The following is a 27,953-nucleotide window of genomic DNA, read 5'->3' on the forward strand; positions in this document are numbered from 1 at the left end:
CTACAAGCATTATTGTCCATGTCCCTTTATACATATGGTAGTTTTCTCCAGCCATACAGCTGGGAGCGCAACTGCGGGGTCATCGTGCCTGCTCGCCTTGAACTGATCAGAGACTGGCAAAGAGCTCCTCAAAGTGGTGGCACCACATAATGGCTTTTAAGTTTCCTCTCTCTCTGGGAGTGAACGCCTTGGGACTAGGGCTCTGCCTGTCTTACGACATTTCCAGAACAATGGTGAATGGCTGGATGCAGGAATGGAGCAGAATGTCGCTCGGGGTAGTGAGCAGAGACGGGAGCAGCGGCTTGCGGCCTGCGGGTGGCCTCCCTTCTGGATGCTTCCCCGAGGACAAAAAGCGCTGTGCCGCCTGCAGAGAACCTCGGGCCTTTGCTCAGGCCCTTTACTTAGTAAGCTTCCCGGAGCGCAGCGCAGATAGGGGCCAGGCCGCTTGGACCTTCCCGCACCGGCGGCAACGCCCCGGGCTCCAGGGTGCCCCCGCCCCCGCGGGTGACTCAGGCGGCGGTGACGGCATTCGGGAGGGAAGCGATGACGGGCGCGCGGCCGCGCGCCGCCAAGAAGCGCAGAGCTCGGGAGCGCGGCGGCGGCGGCGGCGGCAGCGGCGGCGGCGGGGGAGCGGCGGCCGAGGCGGCGCCCGGGCTGGAGCGGCGGCCCGTGGCGGCGGCGGGCGGCATGAGCTGGGCGCTGGCCGCGGGCCGGGCGCTGGCCGTGTTGCTGCTGCTGGCCGCGTCCGTGCTGAGCGCCACGCTGCTGGCCTCCGGCGACGCCCTGGAGCGCGGCGCGCGAGGTGAGTGCGCGTCGGCGCCGCGGCCCCGGCGGCTCCGCGGCCCCCGCGTCCGCTCAGGCTGCGGGGCCCGCGGGCTGGCGACCGCCCCTCCCTTTGGGCGACGCTACGCGACGCCCCCTCCCGGCTCAGAAGAGCGATTCTCCGGAACTGGAGTTTTTGTTTCTACTGCGCGGTTGTGAGCGCGCCGGGGCTGGAAGTCCTGCGCGTTAGCGCGTTTGGCCGCTGTTGCTGGCACCGCACCGGTCAGCATCGCGCACCGGGGTTGGGGAGCCTCCAGACGGCACCCACCCGAGGGCGAAAGCGTGGGGTGAGCGGGGCGGGCCTCCGAGACTCGCCGGGCCGGGCGGCCCCGCCCCCCACCCCCGCGGCTGCGGGGCACCGGGGCACCCCGCGTCTTCGGGCGACTTTTGTCCAAGTGTGCGTTGGTCGGGGACCTGTTCCTCCCCGGGTGCACAGCTGGATAAGCGGCGAGCTGACCGGGAGCGGGGTAGACGCCACTCATCGCTCTTCTCGTCCGCCGGCGGCCCTTCCGCTCAGACGAAGCCCCGTCCCCGGGTCTCGGCCCGCGGCGGGCCCGCTGCGGCGCGGGGAGCCGGGCAGGGGCGCCGCCCGCCCTCGGCCGGGTTGCGGGCCCCGGGTCGGGAGCTGGACCCCGAAAGGCCTCGCTCGGCGCTGGGGTTGCGCTCGGGAGTGAACGGCCCGGGAATGAGGCTCAGCGGGAGGCAGCGCGGGAGGGAGGTGGCTGCGGGATCTGGTCCTGAAAACTCGGTCTCTACCGAGCCGCCTCCAGCCTCCCTTAGGAGACTTTGACTTCAGAGGTGACCGCAGGGACAGTCGGAGCTGCGGGCTGCGGGCATGGCACCGAGAGGTTCGCAGCCTGGAGGGACCTGGGGGGGTATTTTTGCCGGGTAACGGGGGCGGGGGGTGTGAACGTGCGGCCGGGAGGAGAGGCACTCAGCTCATCTACTGTTTCCCTAAGCAGCAGGGGTCTCCAAACTCCCCAGGGGAAATGGTGAAAAATCCCAGCTCGAGGACCTGTCTCTAGACCCCTGGAACCGGGACCCCAAGGCCGTCTCCGGGCGACGCTTCGGTTAGGGATTGTGGGGTCAAGCCCTCTCTCCCTGCTCTCATCCCCTTTTCTGTATGAGAACGACGGGGGGGGGGGGTCAGGGTGAAGTTCAACCTGCTCTCTTCCCCAGCCTGGATGTTGTAGGGCAACGAGAGACCCGAACAGGCATTTTGGCTCCTTAGGTTTTGTACGCTGCCCCCCCCCCCCAAGGGCTCGGCGTCGTCCACTCCCCTTTTATAATTGAGAAAACAGAGCCCAGGAGGTTACATAATCTGCCCTGCCACTCTTGTCGGGGACAGATCCCTACACTGATCTTTTTTTGTGTGTTAGCACCAATTCATAATGATAATTATTTTAGGAGGGAAAAGTAGTTTGCAAATAGTGATTGCATATAGTGAGGGAGAACATAGTGTTCTTAAGTGATCCACCCCAGAACCTTGTTGAGAGGACAGCCAGACTTTCAGGGCCGCCTGGAGCCCAGCTTTGGGCTCTACAACTTCCTACTTGAGTCCTCAAATCTTCATATGATTTGAGGACTCAAGTTTACTTCAAAAGGGAGGGGAAAAAAATTAAGTAGAATATGTCCTTTAAAATACGCCCAGCAAAGGCACTGCTGCGCAAAGAGCTAGAACCAGAAGTTAAATATTAGGAAATGGAATAAAAGTCTAATATGCAAACAATACCGGATCCTACAACTATTGAAAGGTGAATTTATTTGGTTTACTTCCTCGCCTAGACATTGTAGACAGGAAAAGGAAGAGGGAGTTGCTCTTTTGTAGATAATGCTCCTTGAGTGCTGCCCTGGCATTTCTAAAGTCATCTGTGTCAGAAGGTGGCAGCTTTTCTTGAAACTGAGCGTCAGGTTCAATTTCAGTGTGGTATTGGATGGTTTAGGAATTGCGTCCTTTGTGTGTCTGAGTGAAATAGACTCATTGGTTTAAAAAAATATATGTTCAAATAATGCAAAAAAGTACCAAGGTGTCAGAATCTCCCGGCTTTGCACTCACAGGCTCTCTAGCTGTTGTTTTCAACCTTGGCTGCACATTAGAATTTCTTGGGGAATTTTTGTTGTTGTTTTGCGGAGGAAATTTTTTAAATCTTGCCGGTTGGGGTACAGATTCCGATTTAATTGGTCAGGAGTGGGTCCAGGGCTTTAGTATTTTTTGTTGTTGTTGTTTTGAAGCCCAGAAGGAAGCTTTCATATTACTAAATAAAAGAGGCTACATTATTACCTTTCTAGTTGTGTTATTAAATAGTTTACTGTGTGTTCCCTTTGCCTAGAAGCTAGAGGGGAAATTCATTTCTCCTTCATATAATATAATATAAACGGCTCAGTTAGTTGCCATGAAACATTTTGCTTTAACTTTATCTTATAATAAGTTTACTTTGTTTTTCTCCAAATTTGGCAAACTGAAATTTAGAATTTCCACGTCTTGGTGGACTCCTAAGAGCATCTAAGAAAGTGGGGAGCTCTAAGCCCAGGGAACACTGAGCAGTTGGGTCTTTCTGCCCTTCTGACTGAGACTTACCCTCTCTCCTTACCTGCCCCAAGTCTGCTGTGGAAACTAGAAGGAGATTCAGAACTCCAAACAAAGTGATGTAAGAGGGGGCTTCTCAGACTTTAATTAAAGGGCGTGTAAATTCCCCACGGACCCTGCTGGCCCTCTCATCCTGACCACTAGGTCGGGTTCTGCAGGCCTCATGCTGCTCATACCACGCTCGGAGTTGAATAGCATGGCCGAGGAAAGTTTGGACTTCGGAATCACACAAATTGGGTTCAAAACAGTTCACAACATTTCACAGAAAAACACTGTGCCCACAGGCAGTTATGTAATCCTTGTGAGCCTTAATTTCTTCATCTGTAAAATGGAGAAAATACTTAGCTGATGAGATTGTCTTATGAAAACAAAAGATATGTGGAAACTGCTAAAATCAGTGCCTGTCACATCGTAGCACTTGATGAATGTAAGCAAGGTCCTCACACAGTCTTTTTACACACTGGGTGTGAATGGTGTCGACGGAGTCCTCATGTGTAGTAGAGGCACCTGTGCAAAAGGGGATCTGTGTGTGTTTGTATGCGTGCGCATGCATGCCTATCTGTGTATACACAAAGTGAGGGGTCAGAGACCCCAGAATGCAGGCATTTGAGCAGCACTCCTGTGAAGACACCATTCACACAGGTGAACTTTGTCTCTAACACATTTTTCAGGTGCATTGTTTTTCTTTGGATTAAAAAAATTTTTTTCCTAATTCTTACCAGATTTAGACAAAAAAAGGCATGTAGAGCTGAAGATGGACCAGGCTTTGCTGCTCATCCATAATGAACTACTTGGGACGCACTTGACTGTCTACTGGAATTCTGAACGCTGTTATCATGTAGGTATAGTGTCCGTGCTCCCTATTTTGTTCACTTTGGGGATAGTTTGATATATCCTTGATGCTCTCATACCTGCAGCCCTTCACGTGTTAACTTCAGTTCTGTAGGTAAGGAAACACAGAGGCGATATAATCAGAAGAAATATAATCAGGGAGAATGCCTAGCAGTGAGCAACAGTTGTCTGTCTTTTCCACTACCCATTTTTTAAAAATCCCAGCTCTCAGTGATGAGCAAAACTGATGGAGCATGTGTTATGTTATCCCTTTGCCTGATGCATACCCCTCTTGCTGGGCCAGAGAAGGGAGCGAGACACCTGGATATGCTTCAGGGTCAAGGGCAGTGAGGACAGTGGGGAGGTTCGTGTTGAGGCAGAGTGGCGGGTATTCCAGGGATCTGCCTCTCTGATGGTAAAGAATTTGTTTTATCTGAAGGTCTTACTTCTAGGCTAGCCCTTCTTTGCTTTTTAAGGACAAGGCTGTTCTTCCATGTAGAATAAAGTGTTCTTTATTCCGAAATAAAATTGAGAGCTTCAACGCGCCACCTTTAGAGGAGGTATTTGAATGTGTAGGGTACCCCTAGCGTGGGTATCAGCTGAAAAGGTGATGGAGAAATGCGTGATACTTCCTTTGCTTGATTAAACCCATTGGAAGCTCTGTAATGTGAAACAGAAAATCTGTAATGTTAAAAAATGCAGCTTATGACCAAAGATTTATTTAGTCTATAGGAAGGGCCTAAAAAAAAACAAAACAAAAAAAACTGAAAAAAAAATTAACAATAGCTGAATTAAAAAGCTACAAGAGTCATAAAAATTCAGGGAATGAGCAAAATGTCTTCTAAACAGACTTAATAAAGGTGTAAAATCTTTGGAAAATATAATATATTTATATATAATATACTTATATATAATATACTTATATTTATATATAATATACTTAATTGTATGTATTTATATGTAATATACTTAATTATATATTTTAAAAAACAATATAATTTATATCAATTACATGTAAAAAGATAAAACAAGCTTTGAAAGCAGCCTAAAAACTCACAATTTTAATGTTTGATGGAATATAATGCAGTCAATAAAATTATAAATATGCAAATTGGGTAGAATTGTGGAAATTTGTTAAAAAAACAATAGAATTCAATATTCTACCTAATGTATGCTGTATTTGTTTATTATGTGAAAAATGTACCTATGAATAAAGGCTGAATAGTTCCATAACAACACATAGTTACATAGGCAAATTTTACCTAAGTTATTAAAATTTAAGGGTTTTTTTCATAAGTGTGAAAGAGAAGTTATTTCATGACCTTCAGTTGAATGTTCATGTCCTCCAGCGACCGCAGACTTTCCAGCCATTCTAACTGCGCTGGTGCTTTTTTACAGTGCTTGCCTCAGGCCCTGGTGAATGTTTCTGGGAGTGGAAAACATGGGAAGCCTAGCATCGCAGCTGTGGCTGTGAGCACCCAGCACGGATCCATCCTGCAACTTAATGACACGGTGGAAGAGAAGGAAGTTTGTAGGTTTGTACCTGCTTTGCTGTGACCTGCGAAGTCTATACTGTTTTCTCCACTTTTCTTCTTATTTGGTTTCTAGCTTTTTTTTCCTTCAAAATATTTTCCTGTATCTTTCCTGGTCTGCACCCAGGGATGCCTGTCACTCTGCATCCAACTCCTTTTTTTCCTAATCTAATCATTTTTCTTAATTTTTACCTAATCTTTATAGGCTGGAATACAAATTTGGTGAATTTGGAAACTATTCTCTGTCGGTCAAGCACGTCAATAATGGAGTCAGTGAAATTGCTTGTGACCTAGTCATCAATAAGAATCCAGTTGACAGTAATCTTCGTATGTATTATATGCTCTTTGTTGATTTTTTAAATTTGCATTTTCAGATGTTTTAGTTTTTGAGTACTGTTTGCAGCACTTTGTGTAATTTAAAACTTGGACTATAGGTTATCTATCTCATAGTTATGGTGTATTTAAAATGTGTTTACTGTGTCTTTAGTATTTAAAGTACCAAGAAGATTATGTGATGTATAAAAAAATTATTATCAACATAGTCTCATAGTTGTTTAATTATGAAGCATAAATAAGCCAAAAAAGTTAGTGCAGTAGAAAGAAACTAGAAGTAGAGCAATCGACTGTCAAGCATCTTTCCTTGTTTTTGGATTTAAGGTAGAGTATTTCCTGCATGTGTCTTACATTGACAGTCCAGAGGTCCCAGAAAATGTCACTCTGAGCCCTCCATTAGATAATATAATAAGTCCCTAGGGCATTAGTAAGTCCCATTTACAGTGAAGCTATTGAAGACTGTGGGTCATAGCAAAAGAATGCAAGAGCCAGTATGAAAGAGCCAATGTGGGACAATTTAAGTATTAAAAAGAATAATGAATGCAACTGATGGAAACCCAATGAGTTAATTGTAAAACTGAAAAGAGCAAGGCCCTTCTCCCCAAACAAACACTAAAACAACACTGTGGTTGCCTTTGGAGGCAACAGGACACCTGATGTTAACTACTATGACTTAAAATTGTCAGTTGAAAGGAAGGATTTAAGCATGTATCCTGTTTTTCCTGTTTTAACTATATTTTAGGATAACTAAATGGTCTTAGCTGATGAGGGTAAATTCTTTAGAGAAGAATTCCAGTTAGTAAATGGCGGAGTGGCAGAATATTTCACAACCCCTAATGAAATAATTGCTTTAGGCAAAAAAAATCATGGCCCTGGCTGGGTAGCTCAGTTGGTTGGAGCATCACCCCATACCCTGAAAGGTGGCATGTTCGATTCCTGGTCGAGCACGTACCTAGATTGCGGGTTTGATCCCCTTTGGGGCGCGTACAGGAGGCAGCTTATTGATGTTTCTCTCTCACATCGATGTTTCTCTCTCTCTTCCTCTCTCCCTAAAAATCAATAAAAACATATTCTTGGGTGAGGATTTAAAAAAAAAAATCATGAGTGGGTGATACCATCAGATGAAACGGGAGCCTTACGGGGAGGGTCAGGTTCCACCAGCTGAGCACAGCGTCGGGCACACAGTCAGTCTCAGGAGGTTGATGCGTTGCAGTGGGAAGGACGCAGACCACCTGTGAAGCATTCTTTCCAAAAACGTACTTTTTTGGTCAAGCCTTTGCAGCTACTTTCCCACGTACAGAGCGTTTAAAGGATAGAAGAACAAGTTCAATGACACCACGAGGAAGCATAGTGACAGACCTAGAACCTGAGACATACTCATGACGACAGCTGACCTGGTGTTTAAATCAAGTCTTGGCTGCTTATGACTAAATGAGGCTAAAGAGACAAAAGCAAACAAATGCAAGATGCAGACCTCGTTTGGAGCCTGATTTGAACATGCTAACTACAAAAAACAGCCAGGGAGTTATTGCTGATTTTGTATGACATTGTGGTTATATCACAAAGGTCCATTTTAAAGAAACTTTTAATTCTGAAATAGTTTTATACTTCTAGAAACAGTACAATTATTGAAACCAGGAACTTGACATTGATAAAGTGCTGTTAACTGGTTACAGACTTTAAAGTTTTCTCCAGTTGTTTCTTCTAATTGTTTTCTGGTCCAGGATCCAATCCAGGATCCCATGGTGCATTTAATTGTCCGGCCCCTTACCCTTCTCTAATCTAGGACGGCTCCTCAGCCTTTCCTTGTCTTTCATGACCTTGACACTTTTGAAGAGGACTGGCCAGTTAGTTTTTTATTTGCATTTTTGGTACATTACTACAGAAGTAATGTTGTGCCCATCTCGGTGGGTCATGTCAGGAGCTACGTGATACTGATACGTCTTTTACAGGACCATTGCTTTAGCAATATGACTGGAGATGTAGGGGTAAAGTGACGTGGTGTCTGAGATTTGCTTAAAAACACTTTAGGCCAAAAAAAAGTGCAGAGGGGAGAATGGTAATAGATAAAGCAAGAGTAACAATATTTCGATAATTCTAGAATTTAGGTGATGGGTATATGTGGGTTTATTGTACAAGTCTCTGTATTTTTGTGTATGTTTGGTATTTTTCATAATGAAAATTAACCCTCCCCTTATGAAGTATTCTCAGTTGTTTATAGGAAATTTAGCGTAAGAATATAGGCTTTTCCTTCATTTGTTCTGATATTTTTTTTCATTTTTTTAAATTTACAGATTAAATGTAATAACGTGACAACTGTGAGTCTTATGATGACATTTTGGGGAATAACATGCTTTCTGTTATTTTTATAGCCGTGTGTATTGCGTTCCTTGTTGGTCTGGCTGTCATCATTGCTGTGTGCTTTCTGAGGTTCTTGTTGAGGTAAGCACCATTGGGGAAAGTAGAATATCGAAAAAATACATTCAGAAAGGGTAGTTTGACACACCCAATGACCATTGTTCTTTGCTGAAAGGAATACTTACTGTGTCCACCACGCCCTGTCCAGTCCTAGGCGTTAGGGATTCAATGTAGCGTAAGAGATGATCCCTGACTTCAGGGAAATGATGGTCTAGTTCTAATGGATCTTTGCCTTCAATCCTCCCAAATGACTGAGAAAGTAGAAGCACATGCTTGAGAAATAATTTCCTGAAAGAATCTCACATCCTGTTTCACAGGGAGTAGAAGTGGGCTGTGATGATTTTAGGAGGTGACTGCCACGCTGGACTTTGCTTCCCTTCTGTCTGACTCTGAGCCCTGAGGCAATCTCTAGTCCAGCCTCCCAGCTCCTGCTGGCCCGGGCATCTGGCAGCAACCTGAGGAAATTCTTCACTTAACAGCGATTTTGATGAGACTGAATTAGTAGACTACAAAAGAAAAAGCAAGTCACGTAGATCCAGGCCTGCCAAGTCACCTTTCAGAGGAAAGTTCTGGTGTGTTTTGAAAGGAGTAAGATTGATTTTTCACGTGCTCAGCCTGTTAGGGCCTCAGGAAGGACCACGGGATTTAATTGGTGAGCTATATACAGATTGGAAAAAAGAGAATCTAACCTTGAACAGGGCTAGCATGGGGGAACCCTGCAGCTTTGGGGAGGTTATGCACACTGACCCTCTGCCTTTGGACATCCTCGAAATAACATGTGGGACGAACCTGACTGTGTATGGGGATCAAAGAATGACTTGCTGCTCAGAAGCAACTGTATAGCCTAACATTTTTTTTAGGGACAGAGCACGATCCTAGCAGAGGTATTTCATTTCTGTGAATTAAGGTGTTGTCATTATTTAGATAAGATGCAAATATTAGGATTTGCATCTTATCTGAATTTATTAGGATTTTCCCCCCACGCTTTTAATGTGAATGTATCTATTACATCACTTCCTAAAGTAGTTGGTAGCTGCTATCAAGCTCTTGCACAAAGGGAGGAAATACCGCCTCACCCCACTGTTACTGAAACTCCCCTCGCAGGGGTCCGCCTTTGCAGCCGCAGGCAGAATGCTGGTGTTGGCAAAGCCAGAGCCCCTTGTCCTTGCCCTTGCCCGTCACTCTCCAGCATGCCCTTGAAAGTCTGGGGAAGTTCAGGTTTGTCTGAACCAGAAAAGAACCTGAAAAAGTAGCTAGAGTACAGCTTCCCTCCTCCTTTCACCTGGAGAACAAGCATGGACAAGAAAATTAAGTGCTTTTTAAAAATTTTAATTGTAAAATATTTTAATTTCTCCTTTTCACCCTTCCTTAGGTGTCTCTATTTTATAGTTTTTCATGTAATGGTGAGGTTATCAGTGCTGAATAAACTAGAAATAAGAGTTGAGTTGTGGGGGGGAAAAAGAAATTAAAGATATATTCATTAGATATATGGATCATGTTTGGAGATTGATTTGAATAATTAAACTGTAAGAAAAAACTTATGAGACAGGGAAATTGAACTGGCTATTTGATAATATTAAGGAATTATTGATAATATTTTAGAATGTGTAATAAAGGTACTACAGTTAAGTTTAAAAATCAAAAAGTTCTTAACTTTTAGAGATATATACTGAAGTATTTATGGATGAAATGATACGAAGCCTGGGATTCTTTACAATTAAAGGGATAGTGTGTGGGAGTGTAGAGGAGGTAAGACTGACCATGTGTAGATGCTTGTTGGAGCTGAGATTTATTATACTAGTTCGTCTACTTCTGCATATACTTGAAACTTTCTGTGATAAAAAAGGAAAGAGTTCTGTGCATTGGATAATCACATGTGGAAAGTTTATGTACAATGTGGGAAGTAGAAATCTCACTATAAAGAAAAACCAGTTAATATACTTATCTTGTGTTAATCATGTAAATCAGTTTAATTTCATCTGGATATCTTTTTGAATTGAAGTACCCTTCTAGAAAAAAAGAACCCAATATATTAACTACTTGAATACTCCAGAGTTACTTTCAAACTTTCTCAGAATGCCTACGTATGCTTTTATTTAGTGGTAATTAAATCTGTGTAATGGGTTTTTGCTTTTTGTTTTTAATAGTTTATATTCATATTTCTTTGTATGCACAGAGGCCACATTCTTGCTATCTTAATAGCTGTATCTCACCCTGTTACACAGCTGTCATATACGGTGTTTAGTCATTTCCATATTGGGTGTATTTGTTTGTTTGAAATTTTTTGCTATTCCAATTTTAATAGTATTATTAATAAGAATGCTAGCCACAGGGAACAATAATCTCATTAAACTCTCACAACAACTCTTGAATGAAGGCTTTATCTTTATTCCTATTTTTATTGATGAGGAAACTATGCTGTAAGAGTTGAGCATTTAAAAATACTGCTGTTATAAACTTCGATTTCTACTTTTGTTTCATTAAAAAGTTAAAATGTTTAATTCTTTGACTTGTGTGGAGCATAAACTTTAAATTAATTTTCATGTTAATTAATTAATATGATATCCAGTCATTTTGAAAATTCTGCCAAAGAAAATAAATGAACTGAGCCTTTTATTTATTTACAGTTTGGATGACTTTAATAATTGGATTTCTAAAGCAATAAATTCTCGGGAAACTGATCGCCTCATCAACTCTGTGAGTTATTAGAATGCATCATGTGTCGTCTGGGTGGTTTTCTGGGTTTGGAATTTACAATTTCCTATTTAATCGTCTTCAGTCTCTGGTTTAATTAATCTTATTTATGTTGTGGAAGACCAGATTGTGTGACCCCTGTTCTCAATACAGAACAGCCTTCTCAGCTTCAGTGAGGCTGGACTCCGGGCTGCCTTCCGCTGCACGAGGTGGAGATGTTTTCACTTTGCAGGCAGCACTGTTGAATCAGTCCAGTTACGTAGAGAGTGTCACTATTAAAACAAAAGAGACACCAGTATTGAATCTGTAAGTGCGATGGCCTACTGAGATGACTGAGCATATTGCTGTGTTAATAAATTCATTACGGACATACGTCTGTCCACTTACGGACACACTTGTTTGTACACTTATACCAGATGCACATGGGGCCAGTTCTTTGTGCTCGGGTATCAGCATGGGCATTGCAAGCTCAGCAGAAGGCACAAAATCAAGTAAAGCGAAAAACCAGGCCTCCAGCTGGGATCTTTACAAATGCAAGTTGAAGCATTGTTCAGAACAGCGATCTTTAGCCTTCCGCCCTGTTCATCTCTCCCTAAACCTTAGAAAGGTGGAATTCCTCCCCAGCACTGACTCGCCCTGTCCTCCTTCTCTCTGAAGGAGCTGGGCTCTCCAAGCAGGGCCGGCCTGTTCGGCGACGACGCCCAGCCCGAAGTGTGGCGTCCGTGTGCGGTGCCTCCCCGCCTCCGCTGCGTGGACACGTTCAGGGGGTACGTGGGCCCCTTGTAACTCGGTGGGCGTGGGTAGTCTCAGACTACATGTTGACACATAAACACACTCTTAAGTTAAGGCCTTTTATGTATCTTTTACTTTCTAGGCTAGAAAGGATTTCTTGCTATAAAAATAGAGCAGCAGCCTCTCCTTACTTGAAAGCCGGCGTGATGGCCAATGTACTGTGTTGCTAGAGAGGAGCAGTGGGGCAAGCCAGACCAGTTTCCACTGCTCTGTAGGTTCTGCTGAGTTAAGGTCATATGCATTTGGGCAAGTAGCTGTGCATGGGGCCCCCACTTCCACCTGCACCCCCATGTCCGGTCAGCAGCTTGACAGATGAGAAGACGCGTCAGTCTAGAAACGAAACACCAGCGTGGGAAGAGTCAGTCCTCAGCCTTCACCGCCACTAGCAGAACAGCTAGAATGTCAGGCCTTCTTCATAACAAATCCACAGCGTCATATAGTACATTGTTAGCATTTTATAGTCCTAGTAGAAGAATGAAAGCCAGGACCAAACTCTGAAAATAAAGTATAAAATTATATAGCTGAAAATAAATATATAGGTATCAGGTCTTCCATTGCTACTCACTGGAGTCTTTTCAACTCCAGTGATAACCTTCTAACCCTGTCCCAGCCTCACCAGAGCTCTGAGTGCTCCTGGTATGTATATTTGAAGCCAGGTAATAATAACAAAAATGATAAAAACAACAATTGCTAACAGTTTTGAGTTCTCACTATGTGCCAGGCACTGTTCTAACTTGTCTTAATTTATTTACTCTTTCAGCAATCCTATGAGGTATATACTTTTAATATGCCAATTTCACAGACGAAGGAATTGAGCCACAGAGTTAAGTTACTTGCCCAAGGTCATTCTGGGACTGAGGATTTGATTCTAGGCAATTGGGCTCCAGAGTCCCCACAAATTACCCCATGAACATACTAAAGTCTTCGTTCCCTGCGTTCTACAGAATTCGCAGCAAACTAGCATATCCAGAATCAGTTTTATTGTATTTCTCTTTGTAATTCTCACTGCCACTTTTGGAGATAAAACGTTCACAGGTAGATAGGAACTAACATTTATTAAGTGCCTAAAATTGCCAGGCACTGGTTAGGTGCTCTGACGTGCACTATTCTTAAAAGCCCCGGCGTTTCCTATGTGAGGTAGGTTTCCTCTTGTACAGAGAAGCACACTGAGGCCCCTGATGAATGTCTTGCCCAAGGTCTTAACTGCTCAGACGAAAGAAGGATCCAAGATTTGAACCCTCAGCTCTGACCGTAGTGACCGTATGCCTTCTACTACATTCTTTAACTTGAGACACCTAAATAATTAGCAGAACATTGAGAGATTGGGAATGTTTTGCTTTTTTTTTAAGTTACACGGTTTACTGTCAATGTAAATTTTTCTTAAGACTTTATTGAATTCGAAATGTTGGCAACATAGGGGCATTGGCGTAGGGTCCTAATTGTAGCGATTAGCAGTAATCATTCCAGCCTTGTCACATGTGCCAGCCCTGACAGTCTGCTCCTCCTTGCTTTACAGGATAGCTCTCATCCTCATGGTCTTCGTTAATTACGGAGGAGGGAAATATTGGTACTTCAAGCATGCGAGTTGGAATGGTGAGTTATTTCCTAAAGGTGGCATTGCTTAAGTAGGACCCCTGCAAAGAGCTGTGGGCAGGAGAGTCACTAAGCACCCCCAGGAGCCAGAGACGAGGTCCCAGCAGTCTCCTTGCGGCTGCTGAGCTCCTGTCCCCATAGAATGACATTTAGATCATTTTGTTGTTTCTTTCGTGGTCTGTGGCCCTATAATGCTTCACTGTGATAACACATAGACTCCAGAGGTCTCTGCTGCAGGACTGTGGACTCTCCAAAAGATGTTAAGAACTTAGTTGTGAATGATCCTTGTGTCTGGATATGCCTTTCAATACAGCCATGTACACGCCTCCCGAGACTTGTGTTCCTCCTTGCGTGCCATTGACCTGAGGTTGGTCTGAGTGGTGCCGAGTGATGGCTGTGCATCTGCCTTGGTTGGTTTAAGAATGGATTTTGAATAGCACTGCGTAAGGAAACAAACTTGTCCACAAACTAGTTTTGTTCTCTCCTGGGCCGAGTTATGTTCTTTGGCAATGCTCTAGGCCCAGGGACTGGTTGCAGGGTCCCCAGGGAGTGCCCGTGGGTTACTTCACAGTGTTTTCCTTCTAGATTTTGGAGTATTCACATCCCAGAGCCCTTTTCCTTACTCTTCGTGTTTGTGTTCCTCTACAGGACTGACGGTGGCCGACCTTGTATTCCCGTGGTGAGTTAGCCTACCACCAGCTCCCCGTAGGTCATCTCCAATTTTTCCCTTTCGGCTGATGCTAGAGCCTTTCTCTGAGACCAGCCTTGAGTTCTGGCACAGGCCTGTGTTACTCACAGGTCTATGTTACCCACGAGCTCCTTCCAAAAGTTGTGTTACTGAACAATTCTTAAATTTGGCATAGTGCTTATCTAAGACATATGGGTATAAAAGTGAGTGATTTCAGAGGGAACGTTTGGTTAGTGTAGATGTGAAATGCAATGATAAATTCTTGTAGGAAATGATAAATTCTGAAAATGTAAATACCACTAATCCTGAAATCAGAATAAAGTGAAAGAAATGCAGTATACTGGTATTGGGGAATTCTGGTAAGTCTGTACAGGGCGATGATATTCTAAAGTAAAATGTGGATTAACAATGGAGAACCAAACACTGTCTTCACTCCTCTGTGGCTGTTAACCTTCTTGAGGGACCCTGACTTCCTGCACAAGGTGGAACCTGTGTCTTTGCTGTGACACCTTGAGTGACTTGGCTCTGTCATTAGGAGGTGGTCCTGGCTATTGGTTGATGTCTTTGGTCCCTTGTGTTTCATCACTAATATGAGCTCAGGGCTTTTGGGGGTTGGAGTTCTTTTTTAAAATGGGTTTGGGTAGGAGGAACTTTTACAAGCCTACAGACATGGTAATTATTTACATATATTCCCTGTGAGGCTTCCTGCAGAAAAGTGCCTTGCTTCCTGGTCCTAGGGGCTTTTGTCTGATTAGCTGACCCCCCAAAAGGAAGCCAGGGGACACCGAGGAGTACAGCAAGAGCAAACTCATCTGTTTACCCTTCCCCAAATAATTAGAGAAATTACTATTCTGACTTTTTTTAAAAGGTAATTTAGTAAGGTAAAAGAAAGGAAAGAAAAAGAGATGTGTGGCTCAGAGAAAATCAGAAAACAAAGCTTTCATTTTTCTTTCAGGAGCAAGAGGGAAGTTAGAAATGGTTGGAGTGTGTGGTTCGTTTCTCCAGGACTTGGAGGGCATGCTAGTGAATATTGAGCTGTTCGGATTATAGCATCTCCATCAACATTTCTCCCTGATAATTAAGTGGGACAGTTGTTCTTGGAAATTGCACTTAGTTCTGAAGAATTTCCTCTAAGACAGGACTCAAAGGCACACAAATGTTACAGCCCAGCAGGGCTACATTCTGATGTTTCCTCCACTATTAACCGGATGTCCTTTCAGTAATTGGCTACTTTAAAAAATCATGTGTTGCCTCTCTTATGCAGTAGATTATAAAATATTGATAGATAGACAAAAAAAATTGGAAATGTCCACCTAGTAATAGCTGGTGGTTGTTTTTTTAGGTTTGTATTTATTATGGGATCTTCAATTTTTCTGTCAATGACTTCCATACTGCAGCGGGGATGTTCAAAGATCAGGTTGCTGGGGAAAGTTGCGTGGAGGAGTTTCCTGTTAATCTGCATAGGAATTATCATCGTGAACCCCAATTATTGCCTTGGTCCATGTAAGTATTTTCCCTGCTCTGTTTGTATATATTCAGGTTAAAATCCGGAAACTACATGTCGTAATTTGAAAGAAGTGTAATTCCTCCATCTCAGGTACCTACAAAATGAACAGTTATTAGAAAGTATGTACAGTATAGTGCTTGTATAGCTTCAGGCATTACTCTTGTTCCATTGGACTTTTAGACCTGGGAGGGGCCTCCAAGACCACCCAAACCCATCTCCTGGCATTAGGGATTGAAGTGCTCTCTCCAGATCATCGAAGTGTAGGGAGGGGCAGAGTGGGGACCAGACCAGGCCACCTGCTTCTCACACCCTGCCCTCTGGCCACTTTGCTTTCAGTAACTTTCATAGTAAGGCTGTTGTGTGGTGGTTCAAAAATTCACCTTTGTCACCCACCACCTGTATGCCCGCTGGGTTGCTGGGAAGGAATGACACCTTTGTCATTGTTTTCGTGGTGTGAGTGAGGTAGGAAAGCTGAAGGAAGGATGCAAGTCCTGTGTTTGGGGCCCGGTATCAGAACTGAGGGAGGCGGTGGTCACTATCCTCAAAGGGCATTAGCAAAAGTGGACACAAATGTCTAGACACTAGCCAAATGAACCCCAGGCCAGAAGCATTAAGACTTCAGGCATTAAGAGAAGGCAGAGGTCACTTTTAGTTGGTGTCACATAAAAGTTGATTGATTGGCAGGTCTCCAGCAGTGGGCCCCTGCTCACAGGAGGACACATTATAGGGTTCATTGTAGGACTACTCTTCCAGCGATACAGCCCGGTAGCCAGTAGGGTAGGGAGAGCCTGTCGGTGGATTGTGAGTTGAAGCCACAATCTCATGAGAAAGCGCCAGGAGATGAATTTCAGGGCCAAGGGCAGTCCTTGCTGCTTCCCTACACCCGAGGACAACACTTTTGTTCTCAGCCCAGCCTCTCAGCAGGCCAGCTTCCTGCCGTGGGTTTGAGCCCATGTTTGCTAACCATAAGTAGTATTTCCGTCTCTGAGAGCTGAAAGAAGACACACTCAGGTGCCATATAGATGTGTCTTCCCCCCTTAGAAGAAAGTAATATTGTCTTGGGTTAGATGAGAGTGCTGGCTGACCTTCCCCTACCTTGCACCTCCTGCAGTGTCTTGGGATAAGGTGCGGATCCCGGGTGTGCTCCAGCGGCTGGGGGTGACTTACTTTGTGGTGGCCGTGGTAGAGCTCCTCTTTGCAAAGCCTGTGCCTGAAAGCTGTGCCTCGGTGAGAAACCCTTTTTTTTTTTTTTTAAAGGGAGGGGTGGGGGGAATATCACTATAGCTTTTAGAACTTTCTTTATTTCTTAGTGCAGTACTGACTTCAATAGATTCTGATGCTATTAGTTAAATACATTCTTTCTTCCTTCAATTAGTTATTTTTATTTAGTTTTTATATCAGTCATTTTTTAAATTAATTTTTAGAGAGAGCAAGGTAGAGAGAGAGAAACATCGATTTGCTGTTCCACTTATTTATGAATTCATTGGTTGCGTCTTGTAGGTGCCCTGTCTGGGGATTGAACCTGAAACCTTGACGTATCAGGGCGACATTCTAACCAACTTGAGCTACTTGGCCAGGGCTGTCAGTCAGTTTGTTTTATTGTGGTAAAAAAACACATGAGATCTACCCTCTTAACACATTTTTAAGTGTCCAGTAATCAGAAGTATTTGGATGGTGTTAAAATAATATCACCATCGTCTAGATTGCTGGTTCAGTCTCCCTCAACTTCCTTGTGATATAAGATGTATTTTTTAAAGACCTTATATTACATATCAGTATCTATAAAAAGGCTGCAAGGGTCCAGCTTGGAGAGAAAGTGCCAAGCTAGAGTGTGGGAGGTTGACTATGTCCTTGGCTGTTTTTTCATTGTAAGAAGTACGTGAGTCGCTTCTTTTGTGATTACTTTCTGTCTTACTATAAATTGCTGAGTTTGCCTAGGTGACAGCTGTTTTTTCCCCTTAATGGAGGTAAAAATTCTGGTGGAAATGTTTAAACCCTTCCATTCAGGGTCCTTCTTAAAAATAAATTAATAAAGCTGTATTTGTTTTCTAGCTTCTTTCTGTACATGTAACTAACATTCATCGTCAAATCCCAAATTCTCTTGGTTCTTCCTGCAATGATTGCTCAGTTACATGTTTTTGAGTTGTGTTTAGTCACTATTGGTTTATCTCCTCTGCCCCCCTGTGGTCTTTCTGTACCGTCTGCTATAGGTTTCCTTAAAGTGAAGTGAGACTAGACATGTCCAGGTAAACATGGTCTTGGTTAGCTGCATGTGTGACCCAAGGGACTGTGGAGGCTCATCCAGGGTCCATCATGGGCCATCACGATGGAGCAAGGGACTGGGTGGGGCACCAAGAATAGGTGGGCTGCACCCTCTTTCCTTCAACCAGAACATCTCCAAAGGTTTATATTTCATTTTCCTTTAAAAAAAATTTTTTTAACTTCATTCTTTAGAACAGCTTTATTGAGATATATTTTACAAACCAACCATAAAACTCACATGTTTGATGTGTACAGTTTAGTGGTATTTAGTGGTATTCAGAGTTGCGCACTCATCACCACTGTCTCGTTCTAGAACACGTTCACTACCCCCAAAGAAACCCTGCACTCATGACTAGCCACTCTCTTCCCCCACAAGTCCTCCAACCCCAGGCGACTCGTAACCTACTTTCTGTCTCTATAGATTTGCCTGTTTTGGATGTTTCAGAGATGGAATTATACAATATGTGGCTTTTTGTGTCTGGCTTCTTTCACTTAGCATGCTGTTTTTCAAGGTGTGTCCGTGCTGTGCACGTATTAGTCCTTGACGCCTTCGTGAGTAGCATTCCATTTTGTGAATGTACCACATTTTGTATCCATTCATCAGTTGATGGACACTTGACTTATTTCCACTTTTTGCCTTTTATGCATTTTAATGATTCTGTATGCATTTGTGTAGAAGTTTTTGTGCGAACATCTGTTTTCAATTTTCTTGGGTTATGGGAGTGGAATGGTCCGCTGATTTATTTTTCACTAATGTTTTACTGTGGTATTTCATAGAGAGGAAACATCTAGGTCACACAATACATATGAAATAAACATGCACATATTTGCATTACTGCAATAAAGGCCAAGAGAAGAATCAGGGAATTTTGCAAGTACACACTCTGCATATTCTTTCCTGTTCTACTTGGATTTAGTGTGTGTTTTTTAATGCCCCTCGCTCAGGAGAGAAGATGCTCTTTTCTTCAAGACATCACCTCTAGCTGGCCCCAGTGGCTTTTCATTCTGATGCTGGAAAGCATTTGGCTGGCCTTGACTTTCTTCTTACCTGTTCCTGGATGCCCCACGTAAGTGACCCGTGTAGGTAATCCCTTCGTGCATGTCATTTTCTGCCATATCAAACCTTCTGGGCCCTATTTTCAGATTTCCCAAGTGCAAGGAATCCCCTTTCACTCTCTCTTCTCCGTTGAGCCCACTTTATGTTGGGAGAAGAGTTTGGTGTGTGTGTGTTCAGAGGAGTGTCCCTGTGAGGCTTTCTTCAGGGTCAGTTTGAATGGAAGTTGCTGAGCCTGAACACGTGGGGGGCAGTCAAGTCAAAAGAGCATTGGTGGGAGTGCCTGGTGCTAGAGGGGGTCCCAGGCTTGTACATGTTTGAGGCTCTTTGTTGGGCTGCGTACACAGCCAATATGCCCTCTTATCCCCCCTGGAGTCTTGTCAATGAAGTACATGGTCTCACCTCCCCAGTGGCTATCTCGGTCCGGGCGGCATTGGAGATCTGGGGAAGTATCCAAATTGCACTGGAGGAGCTGCTGGCTACATCGACCGCTTGCTTCTGGGAGATGATCATATTTATCAGCATCCTTCCTCGGCTGTGAGTGACACGGGCTTGTACTTAGAACTGGACAGTTAGGAGCTCCGGAGGGAAGGAAAGGGCTGGCCAACTTTCAACTGTGTCCGTTTAATTAACTATGATGGGAACTAATTTTTATTTGAAAAAGTGACTGACTTTAGTGACTTCCATATTCATTATGGGGCAGTACGTAAACATTACTTTGGATTGTAAAATGAGACTACACTGTGTCAAACACATAGCATAGTGCTTTTCTGTGTGTCTCAGGTCAGGTTTCCTGGCAGCAGACTCTGAGACCGAGTCCATGTGCAGGAGGTTCATCAGGCAGTCCTGTGGGGATCCACACGTGGTGGGGAGCGAAGGGCAGAGGGAGCAGATGAACTGCATCATGGTCACACGAAGGCCTTAGCTGATGTCATGGTGGGCAGGGTGGGCTGGGGTGGCCCTTCAGTTGTTCTGAATTGAGGGGAGGGATCTGGCCCTTATGTCCCTGCTTGGATGTGGACTGCCCCCAGCAGGGGGTGTGACTCCCGGAGAGGCAGCTCTCTTCAGTCAAGGACAAATCCAGAAGAGGGACTTGGCTGAGAGCTGTTGGCCACTAATAAACTTATAGCAGCTGGGGAGTGAAGGTTTAGTCCTGAAAGGGGTGGGGAGGGGATGTCTGGGTGGTGCACTGCAGCATCCACTACACTGTATGTTTCCAGATTTCTACAGTTTCTACAATAGCTTGTTTTATAATAAAACAATACAGGTAGACGCATTAGTTGTTTTTTGTCTTAAAAGAAGATAGGAAGCTGTTGATGTTACTTGAAAATTGTTTGGAACTGGTTAGGGATGTGTCGTGTTGCTGAGCCACCTGCAGTTGAAGTGGGTGCGCTGGAATGTGGCTCGTCCTTGTCTCTGTGTCCCTTCTGACGTGTCACTCATGCACTGTCTTGGCCAGAAGTGTTCTGCTTATAATCTCCACAAGTTGGCAATGAATTTCTGCAGTGAAAACAAAGCATATTAAATATTGGAGCGTATTGAAGTTTGTATTTGGTCTGTGAGTTGTTTGGATGCATTTTCGTGGCCAGGGAGTGAGTGCTGCCTCCTTGCTCTGTTTTGCTCAGGTGCTTTATCACACCACGGTGGCCTACGACCCTGAAGGAATCCTGGGGACAATCAACTCCATTGTGATGGCATTTTTAGGAGTTCAGGTATGTGCTCATTTCATTAGGAAACATTTTTCTGACAGTTTGTGATTATCAATTCGTTGCTAACTCAAAAACTGTTCCTTTAAAGTAATTGGAAGCATATCATCTGTGTATTAAAGGTCTAAAAAACTTTTTTTTTTGACATTGTCAAAACTGGAAGTTGCTAAGATTCTGCACATCCAAGTCATTGGGTATAATTTCTGTATTCTCAAGAGAAACTCTTATTATTCATATGGCTTATCTTAGAAACGAAGGCATAGCAGTTTCTGGTAAAAGATTCCCTGCTAAACTGTGCAGAGGATTTGGAACTAGTGATGTTGGGATGTCACAGTGTCACTTGTCACATTTCTTTTGTGCACATTTTTCATGGTTTCAGGTTATGCATGTTTTATGGCCAAGTCAGAACAGATTATTCTTGTTTTGTTTCGCATATTAGAATTCTGAATAGTCTAGCTTTTTCTTCCTGAAATTCTCCTCATTGGTATTTGAAATTGTTATTTGAAGGGTGCTAACTGGGAGAGGAAAAATGTGCAAAGTGACACTAATTGAACTCTTGTGACAGTGAAAATATTCTGTATCTATGCTCTCCATGTGGCTACTGAGGACTTGAACTATGGCTAGTATGACTAAGGAGCTGAATTTTAAATTTTGTTTAATTAAAAATATATTTTTTACTGATTTTTTTTTTTTTTTTTTAAGAGAGGAAGGGAGATGGAGAGAGAGAGAAACATCAATGTGAGAGCAAAACATTGATCGGCTGACTCCTGCACATCCCCTACTGGGGACTGAGACTGAAACCTGGGCATGTGCCCTGACTAGGAATCGAACCAGCAACCTTTTGGTGCACGGAACAGCACCCAACCAGCTGAGCCACACCGGCCAGGGCTAAACTTTATTTAATTGAAATTAAATTAAATTAAATTAAATTAAATTAATTAAATTATTAAATTAAATCCAGGCAATCAGGGTTCGATTCCCGGTCAGGGCACATGCCCCGGTTGCGGGCTGCAGCCAATCAATGACTCTCTCATCATTGACGTTTCTATCTCTCTCCCTCTCCTTTCCTCTCTCTGAAATCAATAAAGATATATTTTTTAAAAAAATAAATTAAATTTTAAGTAGTCACATGTGGCTAGTGGCTTCTGTATTGGATAGGGCAGTCTAAAGCATACACTACAATTTGGTGGTTAAATAATGTCATATTTAGAAATACTGCCTTTATGGCACTTTATAGTTTACCTTGTGCTTTCATTTAATTCCTACACATGCTCTCCAGGTAATTCTGCACCTGCGGGAGCAGCCAGTGTAGGAGTTAAGAGTGCACACCTGGCAAGCCCTGCCTGGGTTTGAGCCCAGCTCTGCCGCTTGCTGGCTGGGTAGCCCCAGGCATGTTCCTTGACCCCTCTGTGCTTCAGTAGCACCTACTTCATAAAGGTGTTGAGTGGATTAAATAACTTAATTCATGTAAAGTTCTAAGAACTGGCGCAGAGAAAATGTTTATAAAATTTAGCTATTATAAATAACACTTTCTTATAGTTTCATATTTTCCGAAACTCCTTATTGGGGAATTTTATGTGAAGGTCAGATTTTACTGGTTTTAAAATGTTCCCTGCCTCCAGTTCCACCTTGTCCCTGTCTGTCTGCCTTTTTTTTTTTTTTTTTTTGTCCCTGTCTTCTATACCACTATCAGACTGGGCCATCTGGCAGGCCAATATGAGCCAATCCCTTGGTACTTTTTTGGGGGGAAAAAGTTACTTTCTTTGACTCCATATCACCTGTGGGAGAAAGCCAGTGCCTCTCAGTGAGACCTACAAGACAACCTGCCTGTCACCTTCCCGCTGTCCCCACCCTCCAGCCTTTCTGAATTACCTGTAGCACCTGAGGGACGCTGGGCTTTCTCACCCATTTTGACATGTTCCGGGCATGCTGTTCCAGCTTGCCTGAATGCTCTTCCTGCTCTGCACTCACGGCCTCAACCCTACGGCACTTCCTCTCTAATGCCTTCCTCCCCACAAGTGCTCCCATGTGCCTCTCAGTCTCCACCAGTCAAGGGCGGGGTAATGTGCCCTTCCTCTTTTTTTTTTTATTGTTGAAAGTATTACAGATGTCCCTCTTTTTCCCCCATTGATCCCTTCCACCCGCCATCCATACACCCCCCACTTTCCTCTTTGTAATCCCAGTGTCTAGCAGTGTGCCTGGCAGAGGGGTAGTGGAGTGGTTAAGATAATGGATGGCTATGAAATAAGAATACACCTTAGGCTATTCTCTTGGTCATACTGTTTTCTTTTCCAGGCAGGAAAAATACTCTTGTATTACAAAGATCAGACCAAAGACATCCTGATCAGATTCACTGCCTGGTGGTGTTTTCTAGTGAGTAACCAATGTTCCTCCCTGAAATTCCTTTTCTTTACACATGCATATTTAAAAGAAAACAATGTTTAGTGACACTGGAGTATCAGCCGTCCCCACGTCACAACAGGTAGCATTCTTCACTTGAGTAAACAGGAACAAATCTCTCCACCTGAATTCTCAGGTTTATTTTGTTAGGAAACTGTCTTATAACTAGGTCACACTGGCCGTTGGCAGCTGGCCAGGAATGCAGGAAGAAATAGAACCAAGGTACAGGTCTTGGGGAGCCGTACCGGAAAGACCAGGCAATAACAACAGGTTTCCAAGCACCAGCTTCCAGATTTGCAGGTGACAGAGGAGTTGTAATGCCAACTGTTCACTTACCCCTGACCTTGCCATGGTGCTCCTCCCAGGATTCACTCACTTATCACTTAGTTTACCTTCAGCTCAGAGCAATGCTGAAAGGATATTTTTAGAGAATATTTTTAGCTCTGCATCTTAAAAATATTTCCCAGCTACAAGAATAATATATGACACAATTTTCAGTCCTTCCTAAGCAATTAAGTAAGTAATATTTCTCAGTGTTGAAATATAGTAGTTTTTTGAGATAATGGAAGGAACTTGACCGTCTTTCTCCCTCATTCCAGGGGCTTATCTCTCTTGCTTTGACGAAAGTTTCTGAAAATGAAGGCTTCATTCCCATAAACAAGAATCTCTGGTAGGTACAGAAAAGTGTCACCTCAGGGTTGATGATAGGTCGTGCTCACGTCGATGCGCTCTCAGGAGCCCGACACACCTGTCTGCCCCTCCTAGGTCCATTTCCTACGTCACCACGCTGAGCTCCTTTGCCTTCTTCATCCTGCTCATCCTGTACCCCATCGTGGATGTGAAGGGACTGTGGACGGGAACCCCATTCTTTTACCCGGGTAAGTCACCTGTGACCCCAGAGAAAGTTAATGACAGAGACCAGCTGAGCGAGCCCAGTGCTGGGCCTCAAGCCATGGCCCTGGTGACATGTCTCCGAGACAGGCTGAGGGGGAAAGCAGCAGGGGCCACGCAGTCCCGGCCACGCAGGATGTCCCTGGCCTGTTCCGAAGCAGGCCACCCATTTACCTACTTAGATCTATTTGGTGTTTCCTCTGGCAGCGATTCGGGCACCGCATCCAGTTTCTAATGCTTCAGAAACGGGGCATGCTTGCCTTCTTCGTGTAAACGCACTGCCTTTACGTAAGATGACACATAAGAAATACCTCGAGGTGACATCAGGAGATAAACAGAGTGGTTTAAATGCAGTTCTGCCCGGAGCCTGGTAGACCAGATAACTGCAGCGACATGTCAACCCTCTGGTCCTAGTAATACTTGCCTTCTGTGCACTTCAGGTTTTCTCTGAGAAAATATAAGTTAAAAGTTTGGCTTTCCTTTCAGATTTAGTATTCAAGAATTACACTGTTATGAAAGGAATTTTTTCTAATAATTTTTGATACAGTTTACACGTAAGTATCTAAGTGATGCGTTACTTATTTTTGGCTGTAGCCAGTAATGTCAGGGCGTGCTTTTTCACTGAACCAAAATTCAGTTTCAAGAATTAAGGAAGCAGATGAGCGGAGGTGACTCGGGAAAGCACGGTGGCCTGTGTTCTTTCAGGAATGAATTCTATCCTGGTGTACGTCGGCCACGAGGTGTTCGAGAGCTACTTCCCCTTCCAGTGGAGGCTGCAGGACAACCAGTCGCACAAGGAGCACCTCATTCAGAACATCGTCGCCACTGCCCTGTGGGTGCTCATCGCCTACATTCTCTATAAAAAGAAGGTTTTTTGGAAAATCTGATTGCTCCAGCCGAAGCGTGCTGCTGGCAGACTGGTGGGCCCCGGGGGGGGGGGGGGTTGGTGGTGTTGACGCAGCCTTTAGTAAAGGGAACTGTTCATTATAAAATCGATAGGGTGTGTATTTCCAGATTATTGGGGACATTGCTGATGTTCTCAGGCTAGTTGACTGTGACGTGGCTCATGGGAACTCTGCCTGCGTATTTGGGACTTCAGTGTTGGGAACGGAATTGTCTTTTTTCTCTATCTCCTGTGTAAATGGATGGATTTGGAACTCAGTTCTAAGGATTCCTCGGAGAGCTTTTCCAAAGGGAACTACCGGGGCAGGTGCCTCTGTGACGGATGAAACCCCCCGGGGCCTGGCCCTGGCTGGCCTGTGCCCTGCGCTGCCTCCCCGGGAGGTGCGCACGTGTCGCCCCGAGTGCCGTCGCCTCTGCGGGCTCGCTCTACAGCTGCTTCAGTGCCATGCCTAGTAGTACTACTGCCTAATTGTGTTTTGTGATGTGTAGTTAAATATTTCAAGAAAGGGTAATTTCCCTTTCAGGTGTGCAAGGCATTGGTGGGTCCAAAAAACATGCCCTTCTGTCAGAAGCCGTTTTCTCTTTTCCCAACTGAAAAAAGGGGTTACAAGGTAGATGTGTTATTCTCAGCCACTCTCGCTTAGTTATGTACTTGTGTACCTACCGGTTTACCTGTCAATCGCCGGTATCTATCTGCCCTCCCACCTGCTTACTACCCGTCTGTCTCTGGTTAGATGGTAGCTGGCACCCAGGGACACGCTGCGGAAGAGAAAAGCGCCCTGTCCCGCTTGTGGCTCCGGCTTTGCCATCCTTGCCGCGTGCCACGCCGAGCAAGCCCCCTGGCCTGCCTGAGGCTCCGTCCCTCATCTGTGCAATGAGGGAGGCAGTGCTGACCGCTCGGGTGCTCAGTGGGTAGGGTCCATCGGGAGCTTCCCTGAAATCCTTAGAACACTAATTTTGTTACAGAAACCTCTTCAAAGTAAGTGATAGTGAAAAGTTTCAGAAACTCTCATTGGAGTCAGTCTTTTCAGAATGACCCTCCACAGTGGAGGCCCCTCGCCTGCTTGGACTCAGACCTGAAGACGTTTCCCAGGAGTGAAGACGGGGGAGCACAGAGAAACCGCATTTCTCGTATGATGCATCATCATGCCTGTGACATTTCCATGAGAACTCCACGTTTAAGGAACATGTGACAATAGCTGGTACTTCAGAGCATCCTTCTGTGGCGAGGCAGGGCCAGCTCAGCGCAGCCTCCGCTCTCGCCACTGCACGGACGACTTCCCGGCCTGTTTCCAGCTCAGACCCCGACCCTGAACTTGCGACTGCCCGCTGACCCTGCCCCCGACGGCCACCAGCGTCCAGGCTCACCTCTCCCCTCCTTTTCCCAGAGTCAAACCTTTTCCCCTGGGTTTTCCCAGCTCTGTGAATGGATTACTCTCGTCTCTGGGTACAAAACTGCCGCCTTCTTCCACCCTCCCACCTCCATATCCCCGCCCTTTCCGAATTTAGCCCTGCCAGCTGTCGATTCTGTCTCCGCCTTCCCCCGCATCTTCTTCCTTCTCATTGTCACTGCCTTATTCCTCTAGTCCAGACGCCCGTGATTCTTTTTAAACTGACCTCCTTCCCTCAATTCCTCCTGTAAAGTCACTATCCATTGTCACTAGATGAATAGGGAGCAGGGCTCAGAGCACGTCACCTCTTTATAAAAACTTCCATTGACACGGCTTTGCCGGGCATACACAACCATCCTTAGCTGAGCCCAACACATCTTTCCAGCTTTCCTGCCCCACCCCTATACCCACCCTACTTATTCCAGCCCAGCTGGACCCCTCCCGCCTCCATCACTTAGCCAGGTCCTCCTGCTTCTGGCTTTAATTATAGTCTTCCTGGATTACTTTTTTCTCTATTTTCTCCTATCTACATCTGTCACTTTAGATCCCCTACTTCTAAGGCACCTCTCTAATCTATTACTTATTCTCCAAAAGTACTATTTTCTTCCTCTGGGTTCTCATAAGATCAGTCTCCTGGCATCTGTCACTTTATGATACTTATTGGTTACATGTCTAGTTTCCCATGCTAGACTTTGAGCTTGTTAAGGGCAAGGATTACGCCTGTTCATCTGCTTATTCATGGCACAAACACAGTGCCTTGTACATAGCAGACACTAAATAAACATTTATTAAAGCAAAGCACTGGTGGCTGTTTTTGTTTTTACTTAATTTGTTTTAATTTATCTTTATTGTTGAAAGTATTACTAATGTCCCTCTTTTTACCCCATTGATCCCCTCCACCATGCACCCCTATTGTCTCTGTCCATGGGTTACGCATATATGCTTATAAGTTCTTAGGTTAAGCTCTCCCCACATACCCACCCCTGCCTTCCCTCTGAGATTAGTTAGTTCCATGCTTCTGTGTCTCTGGATCTATTTTGTTCATCCGTTTATTTTGTTCATTAGATTCCACATATGAGTAAGGTCATGTGATACTTGTCTTTCTCTGACTGGCTTACTTCGCTTAGCATAATCCTCTCTAGGTCCCATCACGCTGTCTCATAGGGTAAGGGATCCTTATTTTTTACACCTGCATAGTATTTCATGGTTCAAATGTTTGAGAAGATGCTTGATGTGATTTCAATCTTCTTAAACTTGTAGAGACTTGTTTTGTTTCCTAACATGTGGATTATCTTTGAGAATGTCCCATGTGTACTTGAGGAGATTGCCTGTTCTGCAGCTTTGGGGTGAAATGTTCTGTAAATGTCAATTAAATCCATCTGATTTAGTGTGTCATTTAGAATCACTGTGTCATTTAGAATCACTGTTTCCTTGTTGATTTTTTGTCTAGAAGATTATCCAGGAAAGTCAGTGGGGTGTTAAACTCCCCTACTATGACTGTATTGCTGTCGATCTCTCCTTTAAAGTCCTCCAGAAGTTGTTTTTTTTT

The 27,953-nt window shown here is 44.5% G+C and overlaps 1 protein-coding gene across 4 annotated transcripts; it reads left to right on the forward strand.

Moving 5' to 3' along the window:
• Positions 1 to 543: 543 nt before the first annotated feature.
• On the forward strand, positions 544 to 27,204 carry HGSNAT (heparan-alpha-glucosaminide N-acetyltransferase; the record flags this gene model as incomplete). Of its 4 annotated transcripts, none has more annotated exons than XM_081129469.1 (18): positions 544 to 802; positions 4,132 to 4,247; positions 5,639 to 5,775; positions 5,978 to 6,099; positions 8,478 to 8,547; positions 11,151 to 11,220; positions 11,875 to 11,984; positions 13,526 to 13,602; positions 14,251 to 14,281; positions 15,633 to 15,793; positions 16,909 to 17,024; positions 19,005 to 19,126; positions 19,524 to 19,650; positions 20,739 to 20,825; positions 23,115 to 23,192; positions 23,819 to 23,889; positions 23,985 to 24,097; positions 24,816 to 27,204. In XM_081129469.1, the coding sequence occupies 18 exons, from the start codon at positions 544 to 546 to the stop codon at positions 24,995 to 24,997; spliced, it is 2,049 nt and encodes a 682-aa protein (XP_080985595.1). In that variant the 3' UTR covers positions 24,998 to 27,204. The 4 variants fall into 4 exon arrangements, with proteins under 4 accessions (XP_080985595.1, XP_080985598.1, XP_080985597.1 ...); XM_081129472.1 differs by lacking the exon at positions 544 to 802 and adding an exon at positions 1,087 to 1,109; XM_081129471.1 differs by lacking the exon at positions 544 to 802 and adding an exon at positions 1,510 to 1,670.
• Positions 27,205 to 27,953: the final 749 nt, after the last annotated feature.

Source organism: Miniopterus schreibersii, assembly GCF_964146895.1.
Source record: "Miniopterus schreibersii genome assembly, chromosome: 2".
Lineage (NCBI taxonomy): Eukaryota > Metazoa > Chordata > Mammalia > Chiroptera > Miniopteridae > Miniopterus > Miniopterus schreibersii.